General features: G+C 49.0%; 1 protein-coding gene across 5 annotated transcripts in view; it reads right to left on the bottom strand.

Annotated features, from left to right (window-relative positions):
* myt1lb (myelin transcription factor 1-like, b) overlaps positions 1–23,529 on the bottom strand; it is a 98,511-nt gene that overhangs the window by 40,593 nt on the left and 34,389 nt on the right. For 4 of the 5 annotated variants that reach the window (XM_076027593.1, XM_076027597.1, XM_076027598.1 and 1 more), the window contains exons 2-3: positions 16,870–16,915; positions 15,346–15,379 (exon numbers count right to left, since the gene is read on the bottom strand). In XM_076027593.1, coding sequence (XP_075883708.1) covers positions 15,346–15,379; positions 16,870–16,915 — 80 coding nt within the window. Of the gene's footprint in view, positions 1–15,345; positions 15,380–16,869; positions 16,916–22,991; positions 23,121–23,529 lie in introns of those variants that run through there. The other variant, XM_076027595.1, reaches the window with a different exon arrangement.

The raw sequence follows: 23,529 nt of genomic DNA, 5'->3' as shown, positions 1-23,529 counted from the left end.
ACACATGATCTGTTATTCCCTTTGATGCAGCTCCTCTGGGGGAGGGTTGGGGAGGGGGCGCGGAGGTTTAAAGAAGAGACGCTAGAAGAAGAGGAAGACGAAGAAGGAGAGGGAGAAAAAAAATCCCCCGTAAACACCACCTGTTTATCGCGCGCCTGGAATTGTCGGGAACGGTAGCCTACAATTTTGACATAATGCGCGTGGAAGACGAATAAGTGGGAAGGTTACAAAGGGAGAGGGGGTGGGGGGGCGCGGGGGAGAGAAAAAAAAAAAGAGTAAACAAATGACATCAAGAGAGGAAGGCCTGACAGGGGAAGTCGCGTGTCACTGCAAATTTGGCGGCCCTGGCTCTGAAATGCTTTCAAAGTGTATTTTTTTTTAAATTGCATTAGAGGTTTCTGTCGAGGCAGAACACGCTGTAGGAAAACAGCCCTATTACTCCTTAAAAGGAGCCAGATAGGGAGCGTGATGTAGAGCAGGCGGCGCCGAGCCCTCATAACATTATCAGCTGTTGGAGAAGAGGATTGATCGTCGCCCGACAGGACAAGGGACTGTGGCTTGCGGTTCCATGGCAAAATAAAAGCGATATTGCTAGAATTTCGACAAAGTACAATTGCGATTTGCAGGCGTTTCCATTGAACGGTGTCAAGCACATAAGACGTAATTCTCGTCAAATCTCGATCTCACTTGCTTTTGTTTGTTTCCATGACACTTTTGCGATATACCTCTATCTTGCACTACTGATCCCAACCTGCACTTCCTATGTGTTTTACACGATGGCAAATAAAAGGAATCTCAATCTGAATCTGAATCGATGCGTCTGAAAAACCAACTCATGAGAGCATCAAAGCCATATTTCAGAGGTTTTTTCCAAGTTTAGCTGTTTTTATTACTAGTCCATTATTGCGATATTTAGGTTTTGCGCAATTCTAGGGGTCATGGAAACACAGCTACTGTCTGTCCTGCTTTCGTCGTCGCACTGCAGGGACGACAGTGACAGTGGTTCTGGTTGCATGAAGCCGAACATTATCAGAACCCCTCTTCCACCCCCTCCCCCAGGCTCTCTAGCTTGCGCACAGTCTGGAGCGCGCAAAGCTAATGACTTGCGATGACGGATCCGACCAACTCGGCTCTTTCAACCCTCAGCCCACACTGCCTTTCTGGCGATATAAAGCCTCCCCATTAAATATGGAAATTTTCCGTCGCGGTGACAGATACTTCACAGAGGGGGGCTGATGGCATAGACGGTGTTTTTTTGGAAGCAGAAGTGGCAGATTTTGATTAATGCGACCTTATCTGGTTCTGCACATGGAGGCAGAGGGGTTGCTGAGCTTGGCGGGGGTGGATGGCTGCCTGTTCTCTTCTCATTTTTTCTCCTTTCCAGGCCCGAGCTTTCACTTCCTCTGCGTTTGAAACCGTTTCACTCGCTCGTCTCTGCACCGACATTTTTTTTTCTTCTTTTGGCTAATGCGCTCGTCCTCTCTATCGGTTATAATTGTAAGCCCTTGTATTTGCGCCGTTCTTTCACTTCACATGGTCGCTCGGGTAATTCTGTCCATTTTCCACTTCAACCTTTGTCCCTTCTTCACCTTGCTCAGTCTCCCCGTTTCTTTATCCCAGCTCCGTTTTTCTTATCCTGCTCAAACATTCCCTCCCTTTTAAAACAGCCCGTCGCCCCTGCTCCTCCATTCTATCTCCAAATTCCTCTCCTTCCTTCCCTGCGTCCTCTCCTCCTGCCAGGTGGAGTGTGAGGCGCCGCTTCCTCCCGTCCCTCCATCACAGCCTGGCCCAGTTCCAATGCTTTTAGTGGGGGCTATCTGTCAAGCCATGAATAATACAGGCCCAAGGCTGCCTTTAGCTTGCTAGCTCGCAACGTGGAATCCAAATGAGGTCTACAGCACAACGAGAGCACTTGACTTCTAGCTTGATGCCGCGATCCCTCTCTTTTTGCCTGCTCAGGCCGATTATTCGGGCCGCCGCTGTGGACACGCATTACGCCCGACGTGGTGGCACTCAGACAAAACACGGCGAAAATGTGTGAAAATGAATGTGAGATTGCCTCTTTTGTCTGCGGTAGACAACGAGCAGCCATTTGTTTTTAGTTGTTTTTTAAATCATGCCAAGTCCTGGTGACACGGCACCAGGTCACGGGTGGAAAAAGACTGGCTGCCTGCTAACAGGTAGAACTCTCCAGAGCTCAGCGAGTGGCTGTTCTCCTTGACCTCAAATGAGCTCATGTGAGCGTCTCTCCGATGTGTTTGCTGCACGCCATCATGTTTGTCATTCCACAGCTGCGTCTTGCTGCGTTTGGCTCTGAGAGGCAGTAATCTCATGGCCAACGCGAGCTGACCTGCGAGATTGATTACAGCTTCTCCAACGGACTCCTCCCACTGCTCCAGAAGCCTCTTTCTTTCTTTTCTGTTTTCTGGCTCTATTTTTTTCAACCTCTGCTTCTTTGGACCGCCTTACGATGTAACTGTCCCTCACATAGTCATCAATGAGCATTTCATCTCGTAACAGAAACATGGCACCAACGTTTGTGCATTTTCAATTTTCGTGTGAAATAACTATATGATAAAAAATTAGGCAGACATCCTGCAGGAGTTTCAGCAACAGCAACATAGAAGAGGCGAGTAAAGTTTGGAAAGTCTTGTTCGGTGCGTCGGTAAGCAAGTTGAAGAGCAAACTCAGGATACGTCCACCTCTGTATTTGTTGTTTCGATTCACATGCGTCAACAGCACAGTGGCGCTATCGTGTCCTCACTTTCACCGTTTTCCAAATCAAGTGAACACTTCACTTTTGTATTTGTTTAAACAAATCTTCCTTTATTTGGGCAAAAATGCATCTCTTTGGCCTGCAGGAGAGAGAAGAAAGAAGCCCTGCACAGAGCAGCACGACCTCCACACGCAGAAAGAGCCGAGTGGAAATAGAACCCACAACCAGTGAGGCAGCCAGGCTAATCACTGCACCGGTTTAACCTGCCAATATAATTGATGAAGGGTTGGATGGAGGATGAATTCTAAAAGGTCCATGAGCGACTCTGTGGCCGACGGACGTGATGCGTGGCCACAATCAACAACCAACATCATTACAAAGAAAATCTCCATTCCAGAGTGGTAAAGTTGAAACTGACACAAAGGAGGAAATGAGTAATTTTCCATCCAACTCCTGACGAGGTCAACCCGCTGTCACAGAAGTCTCCGCGTCAGACCCGCAAAGGCTATATTTAACACGGCGCCGCCGCAACGAACTATTAATCAACAGAGGGGTAACTTCATCATCTCTTATCAGTTGATTAACAGAAGACACGGCGTTCACCTTTATCACTCTTGTTCCACACACACTGGCTGGGGAGGTGCTGCCAGGGCTATCACATGTATCTGTCATACGACACGCGTCGTCCCGTAATTAGTTTTGCACCCGGGCATCCTTGGGTGACAGCGTTAACCCATCCATCACTGCCTCTAATCATCCGCTGGTTGGAGTGCGGGACGTAATTACCGAGTGCTAGGCAACCACAGGCTTCACAGGTAAAAATAGTTGCGCGAGACGAAAGACCCCGGCGTGCCCGAGGTGTGTGTGTATGTGTGTGTGTGTGTGTGTGTGTATGTGTGTGCGTGAGAAAAGGTGTGCGCGTGGGCGGCGGTGGAGTGAGCTCGCACGCCCGCGTGTGTTGTGGTAATGAGATCTAGTTAGTGATGCTCCAGAGTGTCTTATTAACAAATAATAACAGCGCTCCTTTGTTTTTCCACCTCTCCTCCCATCCATTATTCACACCTCACAGATTTACTCATGATTCATTTATCGGAGCATCTTGTGCAACCTAGAAACTGAATGTCACCCAAAACACCCCTGTCGGAATCCGACGGCGCGCGCTAGTGTGCGATTCCTCACAACCTGGCGGCGCGCGCCTTTGTTGACGGGGCCGGATCGATAGCAGCGGGACTGACTGGGACAGGCTGGGACAGACTGGGACTGACTGGGACTGACTGGTGCCGCTGGCCGAGCGGAAGCGACTCCTCGCCATCAAGATCCATTTGGGTATGCACACACGCGTCGCCGCCAGTGCTGGAGTGCTATTGAAAGAGATGAGGTAGATCTCGCCGGATCAGTGGCGAGGGCTTTAGTGAGGCCATTGTACCGTTCAACACCCCCCCGTCCCCCCCCACCTGCCACATGCCTCCCCCTCCCCCCCACGGTGAAATCAGCGTGGCGCCCTGTGTACTTTAGCTGGATTCTCTTTCCGCCGAAATTGCCAGGTTGGAGAGAGGCACTCAGCTGGGAATGCTGCTCTACATGTGAAGTAGGTTGTGCGTGTGTGAGGGCTTAGGTGGTGTGTGTGTGTGTGTGTGTGTGTGTGTGTGCGTGTGTGCGCACGCCGGGCTTGCACATCCGCATTTGTGTCAGCGTGGAGAGTCGGAGCCATTGTGGGTGCGAGTGTTCACGTGAACGCGTTGGCCTTTGCCCGTCTCTCTCTCCAGGTGAAGAGGCTGTTCAGAAGGGGCTGCGCTCCAGTCGAGGCCTCTTCAAGTTCAGGCCGCCGCCGCTGCCACCGCTGCTACCGCCACCGCCGCCACTTTAACCCAGATAGCGGTGAAACCCACGGAGAGCCGCGTCTTCGCCGCAAAAACACTTAAGCCGGCCGTCGCAAAGCAGCCACAAGTGGCTTTTGGTGGCAGGTGCTGCTTTTCCCAGCCTACTTTATGCTAAACTGGTGGTCTTTATTTTGAAAGCAGCGCGGTGGGTGAGTGGTGGTGGGAGGGGGAGCGGGGAGCGACTCGCAAAAATAGGGTCTACTGTTGATCAAAGCGTCATGTCAGTGTTGTTCAGATGTGACATTCAAGTTTTCAATTCATCTGTACAGCAAAGAATTGCCATCACTATTATAATACTTGATTGAGATAAACACAGCTAACACATTAGCAACTTAATTTGATAATTTCCTTTCATTTCAATAACACGGTAGATAGCGACACCGTGAAATATAAAGATATTTATTCCCTCATATTAACATATAATTTTGGACAATATTCTTCTGAATACAAAACACAAATATGTACTAAAACATATATACATAACAAAAGAAAAATGCTCATTGATTCTTGATCAATGTGCTGGCAAGAATCCATGAGACTTCAATGTCACCCAAAAGATTAGAGAATAGGATCGGGTTTAGGATTAATAAATTGTTTACATAAGTATAAGAGTCAAGCGTGAGTGTTTATAAGAGTCAATTTGTCACAATACCACGCTCAAAGGTGCCAGTGAATAAATGTTCCCGAATCTTAAGTGTTGCCAAAAAGAAATGATACAAGTCAACTAATTATTTTATGAATACATATATCAACTTCCAGCAGTGGCGAAATGGGCACAGATTAACTCATTATTGAAAAATGCCTCATTAATAGTTAGTTTTGACTTTTGCTGTCTAATTTTAAGTGCTGGTTTGCTGTCTTGGCCACGTCTCCCTGGAACAACAGATGGTCTCATGGGACTTCCTGATGAAATAAAGGTTAAATCTGAAATCTTACAAACACGTCTTCCTGCAACAGATGGTCAGTAATTGATCAAACTTCGTGTTTGGAAAATATCGTGTATCAATGGTGAAGACAATATCATATGGACTGGCGGGATGATGCTTTGGGTGAAATTCTTGAGTTGCAGATATAGATTTTTTTTGTGTGATTAATCTAATGATTTTCATCAGTTCAATTAGTCAATATGCGGATTTGAATGTTGCGGAAAATACGTATGAAAATGACAAACAACTTGTCCTTCAATTCACAACCAGCAGCAATTAAGGAAACAAATCTTCAATTGAGGGAAATTTGGATTCTTTTCAATCGATTAGAGTCAATTCATCGTTCCTTGTGATTAATTTTGTGATTAATTTTCTGCAAAATTTAATTACGTTACTGTCCAAATACTTCTGGGCCCGACTTCACACCTGACAGCATATTGCTGATAAGGGGGTTGCGGGTCCCTCGGAGTGACAACAGGAGATGTTGTCCGTTGAATGCGCCCGATCCAGCGGACTGCCGCTCTGTGAGCCACTTCCTGCTGTTCCAGGAGCTCCTCTAATGTAGATACCCCGAGACTCATTGTACCACTCTGCTGGTTGCCTGCTGCTCTCATATCAGTCTGAGTGCTTGGAGAGCATGACATAGTCGGGTGGGGGGAAGCGCAGAGAGTGTGCATGCGTGTGCACGTGCGCGTGCCAGAGAGAGCGAGGGAGTAAATAGCATCCCAACTGGAGAGATGGCATTTAAGTGTGTCTCCCTTTGCACTCAAACAGCACTGCAGACCCATTACCTTGCTGCGTGTGTTTTTGCGCGCGCTCGTGGACACACAAAGACACTCGCGTGCGCACACGTGTGCGTGTGGCCACACTACAAATGTGTTTTCGAGCCATTGGGCCAATCGTCTCCACGCTCCCACGCGGCTCTACCCTCTACCTTTCCGTTCCGATCCCTCCCTCATTCATCATGCCTCCCTTCCTGTCCTCCCGCTCAGAGGTCTTCGCTAAAGGTGTAATTTAGCTCCCGCTGTTCTTTAATTTCTGCCTTAGTCAGCATGGGCGTGGCCGGCCCCCCTGACACCACGGATACAATCTGTCAATCACGACCCCTCCCACCCAGCCAGGAAATTGTGTTCAAAGTGAAAGTAATTATTAAGTCTGCCCTTTGTGCTTTGAGTTGAACGCCCTCCTGGTTCGGCACGGTGGGAACGCCCACTCGCCGGCGAGGCCGGTCGGATTCGTCAGGCTTTTTTATTGTTGCGAACAAAAGGGTTGCCGTGCTCTCCTCGTGTCACCGCTTGCCTCGCCGGGCGCCTTTCCGTCACTTCTGCCACCTGGCGTCTCTAGCGACAGGTTTCCGACACTTCCGACACAGAAGAAGGTAAATCGAGGTATCGCAAACGCACATCAGGGGGCACATGTTGCATCTCGCAGTGGAGGAAAAAAAACCTCCAACTAACCACGGTTCCGCTAATAGCCCATTGTCTTTTCGACACGCTGTCTATCTCGCATAGCGCCGACCTCAGAGGCGAAGGCATTGTGCCGGGGCGGAGGCGAAGCAGCCACATAAAAGCTCAGGACTAAAACGAAGGTCTACATAACGTAACATTTCGGGCGAGCTGGCTGAATACTGCGAGTCCTTGAGAGGCTACATTCAAAACAGTGGAGCAGAAAACGTGGTACACATTCCTACGCCTGCGCTCTCCGGGGGTTGAATAATTGAAAACCACGCTACAAAACACGCAGTCACAGATTACAACTCTACACACATACACAAAAAAAGGTCTCGATTTATTTTTCCAAGCGTTTATTCCGGAAGCGACTCACCTCGCCTTGTGCGAGTGCGACTGAACAATGCTTGAATTGAGTGAAATGCAGGACCTTGGCGGCGGAGCAGACTGGATTGTATGAGGCGAAACGCGCACAAGGCCGAGCAAGGACACGGTTTCCCAAGACGCTGCACACCAACAGTTGCTCCCAACTTTGCGTGTCACTTTTAATTAAAGGCAGGGACAGTCGCCTCCTCCAAGTCAGTCAGCCACCTACGTCAGACTTGACTAATCTGCCGCGTCCTGCCAACTCAGCCTGGTGGAAACCGCCCAGCATCCAAACGACCCCACGGACCCTCGAGTCGTTCGGAATTAACAAGATGCCGAGGGACCTGAAACAAGGACCCGGCAAAGAGTCTCATTGGATGAACAGAACAGACGCACTTTTTCACTAATTCAGGGACGTCGGAGTCACCGGTGAACACGGTGTGTCTTCTGGTCTTTGGACTGGAACACACAGGACGCGTTCTTAGGCGGCTCTAGAATCCGGAACCCCTGCAAGCGCAAACATTTGAAAATAGTTGCCCGAGTCTTGGCGGTATGGTGATACGACGGCTCACGCTAGAGTGAGGGGGGTGGGGGTGGCTACAAATAACAATGGCAGATTATTGAGCTGTCCTGGTGCTTATGGCTCATAAGGCTTTATTGAGTCGTTTCCCATTAAAATGCAGATGCGTCGCAGCGGCTTTGAGAGCCATATGGTTCTTGCGTGTCGGTTTGAGTGCGCGTCTCGTGTCTCATTGTCGTCTGGTTGGTTTGTCTCGTGTTCCATTTGGCGTGTCGCATCGCTGCCAACTGCCGCCCTGCCACGCCGCACTATAGCAGGCCGTCCGTGCAGACGCAGAGCGCGCAAGAACGAGACGTCTCCGTTCTTGGTCGCTCTGTTTTTTAAAAACCCTGAACGTGGCCGGCAGATTGATTGGCGGTAACACGATGCTAAAATGACAGCGTTCCACGCTCGCAGCCGGTGACGCGCAATCCGTCGCCAGGCGCTGTTGTGCTCGGCTGCGACTGGGGAATAAAAATAACATCTAGTGGGAGGAGCTTATTTACAAAGGTCAGCGGTGCAACCTGATCATAATGAGGGTCTGAAATGTCCCGCGAACAAATACGACTAATCCACGCCGAGACGTGTAATTGACGGTGGCTCAAGGCATGTGTGTGTGTGTGTGTGTGTGTGCGCCTACACAGTCTCTATAGATAGCTTCAAACCCAGCCGAACCCCCCTCACCCCTCCCACCCTGCCGTGTGGATGTCTGCGCGGTCTTACGGCATTTGCGGGTCCTCTGAGGGTATTCAAACATTCAAAGGCTGCCGTGTGAAGCGGAGGAGAGAGGTGGAGGATACGGATTGTGTGCCGCCGTCTAAAAGCGGGGGGTCGGGGCTGAGGTGGGGGGGTGGGAAGGCGGCGTTGGGGGGGTAATTAACATATTAATGACCCTACCTTCCTACAGCCTCTGTCGGATAGTCCAAACACTTTGATAAGTATGCAAATGAGAGCGGCGCCATCTGAAGAGGGAATTAGCTCTGCCAGAGACGGAAGGGATGTACAGAGAGAGAGAGGGAGGGAGAGGGAGGGAGAGAGAGAGAGAGAGAGAGATGGTGGAGGAAGGAAGGAAGGAGAGGAAGCAGGAGAGCGATGGGCGGGAAAGAGGATGGTGAAAAACGGGAGGAAGGAGGCGAGAGGAAGGATATTTGAAGATGAAGGAATGGCTGTGGAGGAGGGGGGAGCAGGGGGGTGTTTGGTGGGATTGTGGGGAGGCGGGAGGGAGGGGGAGAGGGGGGGTTCTCGGGCGTGCTGATGAGCCGATATCCCCCAGTGTTTGTTTTTAGCTGCCTCTAATTATCCGCCGCACACGTGCACACACACACACGCACACACACACACACACACACACACACACACACACAACCGCGTATATCAATTGTGCGCGGCGCCGTCGCAACGAGGGTTTTTTTATTTCTTTAAAAAAAAGAGAGGAAGAGAGGGAGAAGAAAACGGAGTGAGAGAGAGAGAGAGAGAGAGAGAGAGAGAGAGAGAGAGAGAGAGAGAGAAAAGCTCCCCTCTTTCTCATTTCTTGCGCACCAGGCCCTCCGGATCGATGCCAGTGCCAGTCGGCCCCGAGGTTATGTGCAGAAACGGCTGCAGGCGGGCGGGCGAAGGAGTGTGAGGGGGGGCTGAGGCCGGAGGGCGGAACAGGCCCAGCAGGAGGGAGGGTGGAGAGGTGGGGGGAAGGAGGAGGGGGGATGGGGGGGGGGGGCGTCTCAGAGTCGATGACCCTGAGCAGACAAGGTCAGGTAATTATAACGCGGACTGATCTGGCTTGTTCTTCCATTGAGGAGAACAGCCGAGTAATAAGGATGGGAGAGAGAGAGGGAGAGAGAGAGAGAGGGAGAGAGAGAGAGAGAGAGAGAGAGAGAGAGAGAGAGGGAGAGACACCTTCGCAGCGTAAGAGCCGGGGATTCACCGACACGCTCGTCACATTCCACAATCATGTTGAATAATTAAAACGTTTCATTAACTCGATCATTTCCTATTCGGCCGCGTTTCAGCTCTGACACCGGCGATTAAAGCTGGGGTGGGGTGGGGTGGGAAGGGTGGGGAGGGGGCGGGGGGCGCTACTGTACGCCTCCCTTGTTCAGCCGCTTCGGCGCCGGGGGGCGGCGGCGGTGTGGCGGAAGTGGCGATTTGTGATCGGCACGATCCCGCTGGGGGAGGATTCAGCCAGTGATCCGCCTTCCTTCACTGTCCCCCCAAAGTGCTGCGGCACCACCGACTGTAGAATCCACAGTGCCTGCTCAAGGTGAAAGCATGCAAATATGGATTTGAATTTGCCATTTAGATTTTTTTTCTTCTTGTGGGAGGAGTTTTTTTGTTTGATAGATGCAAATAAAGAAGCGAGACGTTCACCTTGATAGCTCCTGCACACTATAATATATACTATTAACTACTATATATATATATACTATTTAGATCTAATAAAAAATATCTCATCTGGACATCACCAATCACCTGTGGACCATTGTGAGGATCACTACAGATCAACACAGAGGGACTCAGACGCCCCAGCGTCCGAGACGACGTAACATTCATTTCAATGCAGCTGCTCACCTAGCAAGTAGTTGTAATAGTAATTATAGCTGTAATAAAAATGATAATAATAATAATAATAACAATAATAATAATAATAATGATGATAATGATAATAATAATAGATTTTGTTTATAGTGCTTTTTACATCAAATAAATGATCTCAAAGTGTTTTACAGTTGATAAGAGCATTAAAAAGTATTGAACATGAAAAACAGCTAGGTCTGAGGAATAAACAAGACTAAAACATCTGATATAAAATTATTCAAAGGATTAAAAAAAAATCTAATTACTTGGGCTAAGTATTAATGACTATCTACCAATGAAAAAAAACAACAACAAAAAAAAAAGGTAGCTTTTTGGCTGCAGTACCTCAAGTGGCCACTGGAATAAATGAGCCTCGCCGTCAGTCATATTTTCTGGTATCCAGTTCTTATAATAATAATACTACATAATACTAATAATACATCCATGGAAGGATCATTTTTATTTTAAACTGGGGGGGGGTTGCTGTGCATTAACACCATAATTAGCAGAGGCTTCGCCGTCCTAGTTACGTAAGACGCCTTTTTTTTTTTTTTTTTTTGTCTTTTTTCCCCCGAAATCGGATTACCGCAGGAGGAGACGTTTATTTTCAGAAATATCGAGTCTGGAGGGAATGTGGGGGAGGGGTGGGGGTTCTACACATCCATTGCAAAGCCTTGCAGCCAGCCCCTCACCACACACACACACACACACACACACACAAGAGCACCCCAATAAACGTGACTAGAACGGAGGCGTGGAGGGGGGGCTTGTGCGGCCTCTCCTACAACAGGCTGCAGATGAGGTTGGAGGTGGCTTCACATGAAAGCCGCCCGCGTTATCTCTTAAGCTGGCATCTAATTGCGGCTCCTGACGGGAAGCGACGTTTCCCTTGAATGTTTCCCGGCTTTCATCCGTTTTTCTGAGGGGAGGTGGAGGGCGGGATTTTTCTCAAAATGCGCCAATACCTTTTTATTTTAGGTGAGGAGAGGAGCTGAGCTGAGCTGAGATTAGACGATGTTATTTAGATTATAACCTTTAAAAAAATGCTGTGCACAACAATTTTTTTTTTTTTTTGGACAAAACACCCTCGTATAGGGATTTAAAAATAGAAACCTGCATAGCTTCTGTTGCGTATAAGATGAATGGTCTCGGCGGCTGATATATTATTTGTGTAAATAATTCACAAACAACAACAAAAAACATCAAATGGCAGAGCGTGCATGGGTGTCTTTATGCAGAAGAGCGCAAAAAAAAAAAACACTCCACGTAATCAAAGCAACACTTTTATGTTCCTGAAGCGCCGTCCGAATGTTTGGTTTTGTGTTTTTGTGCCATTTATTTGGCCCCCGTCCAAGCGTGCGAGGGCCGTGACTCTGTGACCTGCAGGAACTCTCTGCAAAACCTGTTCTTTACCACCTGAGAACCACAAGTTTGCAAAAGAAAAAACAAAAAGTGTGTTAGTAATAATTTCTCAGTTCAGGAAAACTTTTAAGGCCACCTGACTATTAGCTGCTGAGCGTTTCATCCTTAGTCCAATGAGAAACAGGCAAGATTCTAATCAATCAACAGCGCCGACGCGATTCCAGCAGCAGCAGTTTCCCCTGCAGCCGTTTCTGAGAGACGAGTCGGTGGCTTGGGAGCAGCACACCGTCCCACCTTCACCGCGCCAGGCCCTGCCTGCGTTGGCGTCTCTTCACAGGGTAGAGACGGCGAGAGGAATCGAAAAAAGAGGAGAAGAAAAAAGCGCAGAGAGCCACTGGAGGGTTAACCTTCCCCACGTCGGGATGCAGCCTCCAATTTCGCAGGTTTAGACGCCGCGTCTGATAACGGCGAGCTCTGCCAGAACGGCTCCGAAGACGGACGGCGCTCCGAGCCAGGTTTGGAAGAACTGAAGGAGCCGCAGGACCAGCCAAATGTTCAGCGGCGGGCGGTGGTGGCGCTCCATCTTCTTCCCGGCTTTTTCTTTTTCTTTTTTTTTTTTGGCTCTCGCATGGTAGGGGGGTGGAGGGGGATGGAGGGGGATGTGGATGTGGAGGCGGGTTTGGGGGGTAAGTCTGGGGGGCTCACTGCTGAAAATCCTGCAAACTGCAGCTTCGCTTGTAAAACCGGACTCGTTATTGGTCGGTCCTTTCTGTGTCCGTACGCGAGGAAAAGGCCAAACGTTGACGTACGAGAAAGTGGGAGGGAAAGAGCGAGAGCGAGAGAGGGAAAGAAAGAGAAAAAGAAAGACAGAGAGCAGGAGAGAGAGAGAGAGAGAGAACGAAAACCACGCAGCAGCAGCAGCAGCAGCAGCAGCAGCAGGCGCGACACAGAGGCACAGTCGCAGTGGTGGCGGCGGTGGCCTACTATCTGACGCGGCCCAGGCAAAGTCGAGGCCGTTCGTCCTGAAGACTATCAGCTCTCCAGGGAGAGAGAGAGGTAGAGAGAGGTAGAGAGAGGTAGAGAGAGAGTGAGAGAGAGAGAGGGAGGCCATCGAGCGGCATTATCGACATTATAGACGCCTCAGCCTGGAGATAGGCTTCACATCGATCCCCTGATTAATTACTATCTGCAGGCAGGCGGCAGGAGCGAGGGAGGGAGGAGAAGAGGGAGAGGAGGAGGGGAGCGAGGGAGCTGGCGGAGGGACGAGAGGGGAAGGAGGAGAGAGTGACAGGGAAAGAGGAGGGAGGGAGGTGGTGAAGGACTGAGGACGGACAGGGCCGAGAATACACCTCGTACTATCAGTGAATATCAGCTAAGGGCTACACAGTAATCTTCCAGGAGGTATATTATTTATTGATATACAGGTGGGCGCAGGGCCCCCTTATCTTCCGCCAACCGCGAGCGGCCCACCGACGCACAGCCGCAGGACGAAAATTAGATTTACCACATTACCAGGGCGCAAAAACAAACTCGCAAAGACGAGTAGAGGACGAGCGAGGCGCCCTTTATTCCGAGAGGGATTTTTTTTTTTTTCCAAGAGTTTTGTAAGTGGCAAAAAAAAAAAAAAAAACCCAATGCGGGTGGAATTTGTTCTCAGGACACGGCGGAGATAAACCTGTTGGAGACGGGCTCGGATTGCCGGGGTTTAAACGTTAATGAATGAACGTCGTCGGGGTCCCTCGGGGATTCGCCGCCGCCGCCGCTTCTCCCGCAGGACCACATGCACCGTGTTGCAACCTCAGTCAATGAGCTGGTACAACCCGAGCATGAGGTCTCCATTAAGGAGACGGCCGGAGGGGGTCGAGAGGAGCAGTTAGCTAACCAAAAAAACCCACATCGCTCCACGTTGTCGTCCACATGTTCACACCAGAGAACAAAAGGAAGAAGAGTGGACGAGGTGGGAGGGGGGTGCGTTCCATTCTACCGTCTGACTCAGACAGTGTGTAGCCGACGTGCACCAAAGATTCTACGATTCTACGGCCACTGCATTTCAGTAAATGACTGTTTTGTTCTTGTTAAAGAAGAAAAACTTGTTTGGCAAATGAATGAAAAGCACGTGCAGACAAGCAATGGCTCCTCTTGCAGTGCCCAACTGTTGAAACAATGAATCAAATGTCATGTCAATGTGAACATTTTTTATCAGTTATTACATGACTATAAGGCAGGATTTATTTATTTATTATTTTTTTTTATCTAACTGGTGAATTTTTCTACCTCATATTTGGGCTGATTTCTGGTATTTGTGCGATGGCATTTGATTTCCTCGGCTGTATTGAGTCGGTTGGAGCCATTGCATATTTGGCAGTTGTGGTGCAATTCAATGGAGTGTATGAGTGCGCGAGTGAATGGGTGAATGAGAGGCCATTGTAAAGTGCTTTGGGGTACTGTGAAGGTGCTGGAAAGCGCGATATAAGTGCAGTCCATTTACCATTTTTCAAAATACAAGTGTGGATCATTCAAACATACAAGTATGTAGAGGTGAAGCTGATGTTCAATCCAGCTCAAAGCTTCTTTTGTATCAATTAAAAAAATCCATGAAAAACAGAGAAAAAAAAACACCCTCCTGAGATGAAATCTTTGTCTCTAACTTTATATTATGACATGACATTGGCCTCACCCTGAGCTCCTCCTACATACAGTCAACCATATCATTTTATCATCACTTTATATGAGAAAAAAAAACAACTTTCATTTCCTTTCAACTCTTTTCATTTGGAAATTTGAAAAAGTTGCGTTCTACCTTCCACCCACTCCAATCAGCCAGAGAGAACTTGGTGGCTGTGGGCGTAGAAAGAGAAAGAGTTGTGCTGCATGGGTAATGAATTGATAATTGGCTATCATGCTAAATACCAGCGAGCGCGTGAGACAGAAACAGAATTATTTAGCTTGTCTAGCGAGGACATGAAACGGGTGGAAAAGCCCTCTTCTTAATATTTAATACGAGGAAATTGCAGGGAGTAATTTGGTGCAGTTTTCTTTCTTTTTCTTTTCTTTTTTTCTCAGTTTACTTAGTTTTGTAACGTTGAAGATGGAGAAAAATGAAAAAAATATATAGAAGCCGTCTATATTGAGGAAGTGGAGAGGGTGTGAGAGGCCCAGAGGAATCTCGCTACAGCTTTTAACGCCCCCTCCTCCCGAAAAATAATAAAACAATTTGAAAATACAGAGGGACTTTGAGAGGACCAGAGGATTGTGGGAGATTAAACAGGGAAACTTTTCGAGAATACTTGCAGATGCGGAGGCCGAACTGAAGCGTCTCTGCTTGGCTGTAAGGTGACGTTTGATTTTCTCCAACTCGCAGTCGGACAATTTGTTTGTGTTTGAGTGTGTGGTTGCAACTCTCTGGCTGTTTGCTGGCTGTTGTGTGTGCGTGCGTGCGTGTGTGTGTGTGCTCACAAACCACAGCATTGTAAAACAGTGTTGTTTTTTGTTCGGTGTGTTTTTCACTTGAACTGACCTGAACAGCTCCGTCAAAGCCGGATCCACTGGCACTGAAAGAGAGACAGGGAGAGAAGAAGAAGGAGAAGAATGAGACGGAGGTTGATTTAATGTGACGTTCACTGGCTGGCTGTCTCTCTGGCTGGCTGGCTTCACCAGGTACACCTTGTACCTTGAGGTAACACACTCAACTGCTGCTCGCTGGATATTTACACGTCAGGCACCAGCAGCCGGGCCCAATTCCACAAAAACACTTGAATCCCATTTCTGCAGCAGTCTGATGCTTTGCTTTGAATTTCAACAGGTTGCCTGGATTGAGTCGTTGCCATCTGATTGGCTGATTAGCTGAATTGCGTTGGCGTCACAGTTTTTACCTAACAGAGTAGCTGGTGAGTGCACAATGGCAGTGACACCTTAAAGCAGTGTTCCTCAACTGGGGGGTCGCGAGGTTGAAGGTAAAGGTAATTCTGATAAAGAAAAGAAAAGAATAATGGGAAAAATTATTTTTGGGCCCTTGGGATTTTTTTTGCTGCAGTACCCCGAGTGGCCACTTGAAAAATAAAATCAGTGCCGCCATATTTATTGTCAGTCCGGTACTGAGTTCTTATAATAATCCATCCATGGCTCAACCTCCTGGCTTCCAAAGTCACCGTACTGGTAAATATTGGATTTATGAAGAGGAAGGAATGAAAGGTCGGAACTCGACCAAACGGTGGTCGTGCGGTCGCGGCTCGGACTGAAACGAGAATGTCTTGATCCACGGAGTGTCGGGGCAGCGGTCGCCGCTGCACTCTGTGATCGCTGAAAGGTTTTCAACAGCGCCCAAAGTTGGAGGTAATAAAATATAGATGAGGAGGGCGCCGTGATTAGAGCGCCGTCACCTCCGTCCTCCCTTTGAAAAGAGACGTCGAGGGAGAGGAAGCGGATTCCAACAGTCGCTGGGAAACCTTCAGTTTGTTGTTTTAGTTGCTTTAGAAAATACGGAATCTGTCTCGTTCTTGTTTTCGCCGACAAAAAAAAAAAAAAAAAAAAAAATTCATTAATTAAAACACTGCTGATGGGCGTGCGTGTCGAGACAGCAGCTGTGCGCCCGAAACGTTTCTGGCTGAGCGCTTGCCGGGACTCGGTTGCACGGGCGAAACGACGAGCGCAACCGGAGAGGCACGTAGAAAAAAAACGCAAAAAAGCAGCGACGTCTGGTTCGACGGCGAGGAGCCGACGTGGACGGAGTTTCCTTGAACTCACCGCACCGTCAGCCAGCAAGAGGAAAACTGGCTTTTTTAGGCGAAAAGATCCATAATGATGAAGGTGGGGGAGGGGGGGGGGGGGGGGGTCGGGAGGGAAGTCAGCTGTGACAGTCTGGGATTTGTGCAGTGGTGTGTGTACAGTATACGTGCCTCAGCTTGTGTCTGTCCGTGTGTGTGTGTGCGTGTGCTGGGGGAAGTGAAGGTCACCCTGACTAGCAGTGGAGCTGTTTGCGTGTTTGTGTGTGCGTGCGTGCGTCTGTGCGTCTGTGCGTGTGTGTGTGCGCGTGTCCAAATACCTTTGGAGCGTGTGCGATGGCGCTTATCGTCTGCATCCACCTCCATCTGCGGAGAAGGCGCACAAACAGGATGTTAAACACGCGGCACAAACACGACGTCACGGAGCGGAATCTCTGATTTGGATACGCGCTCACGCTCGGAAAACACCCTCCCCCTCCCCCACCCCACCCACCCGGGCCTCGTCCCCGCCAAATGTGGGAGGAAAAAAAAATTTCCAAAAATCAAAAGCTTAACTTCCTGAACCATGGACCGATTGGCGTCGTGTCGGAGACAAGGAGAACATTCGGAGACTGGATTTGAGAACTAGTCGGTGGGGGCTAGCGGTTAGCGGCTAGCGGTTTTATTTTTGCGGAATAAATTGAAACGCTGTGGCATAAATTTGGATCACGACTTCACGATAAGGAAAAAAACAAAACCTGTGTCCTGAGACTCCAGCAGTTGAGAACCACTGGACGAGACCACATTCCATATTCCATCCATCCCATATTCCATCTCTTCCCATTGTTCCCAGTGACGCAGCTTGACTCATCTTTCAGTGTTCAGCCGTAACGGCCTCGTCCAACCACCGGCTGCAATCACTAACCAACGTACGACCAACCATTGGATAATTTTCTGCCGACAAACCGCAAACGTCCCCGACGTCAAACCCCCGAGTGCCGTCCATTACCCCCCCCCAACCCCCACCTCCAACACCCACCCGTGTTTTCGACGGCGCTCCCAGGCCAACACGGTGCTCTACAGGTGCGTCCGTCTCTTTCCTACTGCGCTCATCATAAATCTTTGAGGAGACAGAACACTTCCGAAGAGCCACTCTGTTATTTCTGGGCCACCCCCGCCCCCCCCCCATTCCTAAGTATTCATTCCCGGACAGGTTTTGGTTCTGTGACGGAGGCCTCGTTCTGATGTCTCGTTTTATTAAACGTGATTTATTAACACCGCTCAACACTCGCAGCAACTGTAGAGCCCCTCCCCCTCCCCCACCCCCACCACCCTCAGTCTTAATGGTGTGTTTCTTTATGAATCCCCATAAATGTTTCAACCGGGGAAAAATAAAATCATGGCAGGCGTTTACAAGAACGCTTGTAAATCTTATTAGCGCGGCAGAGGGAGAGGACGACCCGGATCATTTTTTTTGGAGAGGGCGACCTAAACTATCCGCTTGTAAATAAATACACGTGTTTATAGGCCACGTTGTTCAAGAGGCCTTTGTTAGTGGGAATAAGAAAAAAAAAGAAAAGTTATTCAAGGTAGTGACTAAAAATAAATGAATTTTTTGTTTTGGGAGGTAGCCTTGAACGTTAACGAATTTAGAAGCGGAATGGACTTTGTCCGAGTCTTTGTCGCGTTTTATAAAAGATCCTCCGGACACAAAGTGAGTGAACCACTTCGCCCTGCAGAAACTGTAGGTTCCCTTAATAAACTGCGGACATTAAGGTTTCCTCCTTGACAGCGTGTTGGTAACCCGCAATCTCCATCTGCACACACAGTTGTCACAGTCCAAAATATTCTCTATTTCTTTCCTGCACGTTCCTCACTCCTGCTTTGTATCTAAACACCCAGAAAAGCAAAGTGTGGGCGGAACTGAGATGTTTGACTGTCTTTTTTTGTCAAAGGTTTTTGAAGGAGGTGAACCTCTCTTCGCCTGTTGCTTGTTCATGAAATACAACATTTATTTATTTTATTTTATCCATTTTATTTAGATTCCACTGCGCTCAGAAGCTTTGCGGAGCAAAGGAGGAAGAATCGAGCGTTTGCAAGAGGCTGGTGTGAATAAACATTTCAGCACCTAGCAGAATACAGGCAGGGCTGTGTCAAAGCGAAAATCCCGAGGAGGGGAGGTAATCTGGAGCTGCTGGTGCAACGTTTGTGCGGGTCCAAACCAAAACAAATAAAAACCAAACAACCAGACTGGCCTTTGAAAGCCGGTTCTCCGCTAACGTCGTGATACGGGCGGCTGACACACACACGCAAAGAGGCGGCTATCTGGAGCTGACAGACTCTCTCCGAGGGCCCGCCGTTCCAGGCCCCGGCTGCGTCAATGCCCAACACGACGTCCACAACAACGACGACGATGACAACAACTACAACAACGACAACAACAACGACGGCAACGAGGACGAGGAGCAGCTGCAGACTGAGTCACGTGGCCTCGTCCCCACCGGGGAGCCAGCGTGCACACCTCAGCGGCTCAGTGTGCGTCGGGGGGGCCGCCCCGTCTATCGCCTGTCTCCGGCAGACCCCCCCCACCCCCCTCCCACACACACACACACACACACACACCTCCCCCCATGGGAAAATGTCACAGCTATAATGAAGGTTAGCCTGCTTATTGAGGATTAGGGGGGAGGAGGGGGGAGGCTTTCGCTACCCTCTACCGTCTGCGTCTCAATTAGCCCCCCCCCTCCCCTCCCCCCATCCCTCCACCCACTCACCTCCCCCTGCACTCCCGATCAATGGCTATAACCACCGAGTCCCATTGATCCCTCCGGGTGCACAAGTTTAGGTCGGCCCGCGTGAGCAAATGAGAAGGAGAGCGGCTGCAGACTCCAGCAGGGGGCGACGACGCGGCCGAGACGCCGAGGAAAAAATTTCTACTTCAGGACATAACGACAACTTCTGTTCTGTCTGGTGAAAAGAATGAGACAGTGTAAAACTCTCAGTCTGGCTGCAATAAAATCAAATGGTCAATAGTAAATGAATTGCACTTGTACACAGAAGCGCTTTACAAGACAAAATACAAAATAAAGAATTAAGAATAAAGAATAGCTATATATATATGTATATGTGTATGTATTTACATATACTGTATATATATATATATCAAACCACGGAAGGACGACTACGACCCTACGCAAACAAAGACAGCTGCTGAAGATGCTGGCGTGGGCGTCGCCACAGAGGCACTTTCACCGGAACTGGATCATTTTTTTTGTTGTCGTTGTGCCACTAAAAGCTTTCCTCGCTGGACATGTTTCGTTTTTTTTTTTTCTTTCTTACTCACGGCCGGGTTTGCATTCGCACATTCGTCACCCTCTTGCACCGACCGCTGGGCCTCGTCGGTCCGGCGAGCGCGACGGAAGGACGGTTCAGCCAATTTGCTTCCCCGTTGGAAAAGCTTCCTGCGTGCTCTTTATCAGACGGACATTTTCAGATAAATCCAGAAGGATGCGGGCGTGCCGGCATAATTACGCGGATCCAGTATCGAGATTTTACGGTTTGATTTCCGCATCTGTTCTATTTGCGATAACAAGACAATGACAAATATATTGTGAGGACCACTGCCATTTGCAACCTCTGTACTCTACAGCACAGAGGTTGATAATAGGGTTGCACTAATACCGATACCAGCATTGGTATCGGTACCGATACCTGAGTTGAGTGTTATATACTCGTAAAATACATGCAGATAGCACACCACCAGTTGTAAATGCATGTATATGACAATTTTATTTTGTGTTTGTACTGCAGTGAAACTTGGTATTGGTATTGGTATTGGTAAGTACTGAAATGCAAGTACTTGTAATCTACTCGTTCTGTGACAAAAGTGGAACTGGTGCGTCCCTTGTTGATAGTAATGCATATCTTTACAAAATATGATGGAGAAATAACACAACTCTGTTCTTTTGTAGCACCGAATCACTGGTGCATGTCGAAGCTATTCAACACAATCTCCACCCCGTCAAAAAAAACTGGCAAGCTGGGACAGAAACCTGCTCTGCATCATTTATTGTGCTTTATCGTTGCTTCTAAACATGCAGAAGATCTCGCCGGCTCTCCTTCACCGACGTACATCCAGGGACTGAGACCCGTGTGACTCAACACCATTTTAGGGATTTTATTCACTCCGAGATAAACGTGGAGGAAGCGCCGCAAAGCCAAGGCCACGTCCCATTTCCTGTTGAATCCATTCAGTGCAAAGCCCTCGTGTATCACCTAGGTTCGTTCAAAAGCTGCTCTGAATAAATAAAAGAGCCATACACGGAGGCTGAAAACAAGGCCGACCTACTGCCATCGGTGACCTCTTCGTCTTTTCCATTCTGTGAATGGGCCTTGAACCTTTATGTCATGTTTTGCGGAAGATTTCTACACATTTTATCCATTTGTTATGGAGCATTGTCTGCCTCAGAGTCCAAACGAGAAAATGGTCTTGAGACCAAGACCAATCTGGAGAACTACAACACTAGACACCGGTCACAGAAAAAACGGCACAAAAAGGCAAAAAAAACGAAACAGAGGTGATAATTTAGGGTGAAAAACGATAAAGCCCTGATGAGTGCAATATGCGCGGCTGCGTTGGTGTGTGTATGGTTTTTGGTTCGTCGGAGGCGGGAGGGTGGGATGGGGGGGGGGGGGGGGCAGGGTTACTCTCACATCTGTCACAACAATTCACATCGTTATCAGTTTCCCTTTGTTTCACCTTGGAGTTGTTGTTTGTTGGGGGTGGAGGAGGAAGAGGAGGAGGAGGAGGAGGCGGAGGAGGAGGAGACGTGTTTTGGGCATATGGCGCCCTTTTTTCCCATCCTTTGCCGCACACACGAGTACACAAACAGGCAGCGCGCACACACTCACACAAACACACACACACCTGCTCCCGCATTATTATTCTGTACAGTGCAGCACCCAGAAAAGAAGGTCTTTGCACCCAGCCGAGCTTAAGCATCAGTCCAGGGGACAGTGAACGCACCGTGCTGCGCTGCGCTGCGCCGCGCCGTGCCGTGCCGTGCCGGCCGACGACGCTGAGTGCATCTGCATTAGTGCGAAGGGGCCTCGCCCGAGATAGAATCTGAGTGCCGCTGACAGTGGGCGAGAGAGAGAGAGAGAGAGAGAGAGAGGGAGAGAGAGAGAGAGAGAGAGAGAGAGAGAGAGGGAGGCTCGATCGGCCGAGTGGTTCGAGTGAGGACAGCTGCGACTCCAAACACAGCTGAGCGGACCAGAGGTCGGGTGCCTCTTCGTTAATCAGGTCTCCATTCCGTCCAGACTCGTATTTGGAATGTTCAATGTTCACGTTCAGGAGCTACTTCATGACTGAGAGGACTGAAAATGGGTTTAAATTGGTATTAGAGGTGAACCGCGTCGAAAGCTTTTATAATCTGGTTTGCTTCACTTTGGGAAAATTGTTGGGACACCTGTGGGATTTGTTTTTTTGATTGATAGTTTCATTGCATTGCAGGAGCAAGTTTTGCAAGATTTGGTCAGTTGGCGAAAACGTTTGCATCCTGGCCTTTTCTCATTGGCTGTTGGTTCCATTCACAGTCTCTCTGGTGGCCCCTGATTAACGTTTTTTTTCTTCCTGTTCCAAATTTTTTGCATGCTCTTTGGCTTTTCCTCCACACACACACAGTTTAAGGCCAAAACTCTGTTAAATTTGGGCTTTCTGGCTTAAATATTTTTTTTATGTTCTCTTACATCCACTCTCCTCTTAAAACAACAACCCCGTGAATGGATGACATAAGCGGAATTGCTCGTGTTGTGCGTCACGCGTCGTCATTTGAAAAAAAAAAAAAATGAAAAAAAAATCCCCGGCTGCAACGAAGAACAAAAGCATTCACAGCGAGCTGCCCTTGAACGCAACAAAAGAAGAGCAAGAAAGAGAAGCAACGGCCGAGCGGGCATTTAATGGCTGCTGCTAAAGGGATTAGCATCGATGCTGCTATGGAAGCAGATTCATCAGCGCTGTGTTGGATTTTCACATTGAGGACAGCAGGGCAGGTTCCCTGCTTTGGTCTGCTCTCTTCGACTGGATGAGACGCTGCAGCTCGTTCTGATTTGCGTCTGATTTGTCTGTTGTGATGGTGACCAACAAGAACCTGCCTCGTGCACTTTCTTCCTTTTAATTGCCTGCCGGTTTCTTGGCGTTTTCTTTTTTTTTTTTTTTTTCGTTTGTGGACTCGTTTCTCAGAGTGATGGGTGAGGAAAAAAAAAAATAAAAAAAGATCCAAAAGATGTGGGAAGAGTTCCGCCCGGCGTGTCAGGAAGAACAAAAGGTGCAACAAAGGAGATCAAATGATCACGACTGACGCTGCCGAGCCGATATCCAGGAAACAGGAAGTGGAGTGTGAGCGTGCGCGTGTGTGCGTTTGAGTGTGTGTTTGTGCGTGTGCAAGGGGAGGCGTCTCACTACCTGAAACAGTTTGGGCGGCTTGAGGCTCTCTGGTCGAGAGTTGTGATTCCAGCGTGACTCTGGGACGCTTCAGCAGCGGCAGCAGAGGGAACCTCAACACATCACATCTCCTCCAAACCCATTGTCTACACACACACACACACACACACGCACACACACACACACACACACACACACACACACACACACACACACAGGAGGGAGAAGAGGAGGAGAAGAGGAGGAACGTGCGTCATTAAAACCGTTTCCAGAACAATCGGGCTGGTGCGACGGGCTCTGAACCCCCCCCCCCTATACCGCCACCCCCACCTCCACCACCACTTCCCCTCTGACTCTGGGCTCATGAATAGTCATGTGGCATCAGCTATGCGGCAAAAAGTCGGCGCGAGCTGCGATTTCTGCCGCCGCCAAAGCCGAGGCTGCGACGGCCGCTTGTTGTGTGCGACGGCGCTTTGGCAACGTGGGCTAATTATCCAGATCTATCATCCCGAGCAGGAAGTGGGGACAAATATAGCTAATGGTCCGTGCCTGCCTCCAT

The sequence above is a fragment of the Nelusetta ayraudi genome, unplaced genomic scaffold (assembly GCF_046127955.1).
Source record: "Nelusetta ayraudi isolate G7.1 ecotype Tasmania unplaced genomic scaffold, CSIRO-AGI_Nayr_v1 ptg000021l, whole genome shotgun sequence".
In the NCBI taxonomy this organism is placed as follows: domain Eukaryota; kingdom Metazoa; phylum Chordata; class Actinopteri; order Tetraodontiformes; family Monacanthidae; genus Nelusetta; species Nelusetta ayraudi.
The sequence above is the reverse complement of the archived record's forward strand: the minus strand, read 5'-3'. Positions and strand labels throughout refer to the sequence as shown.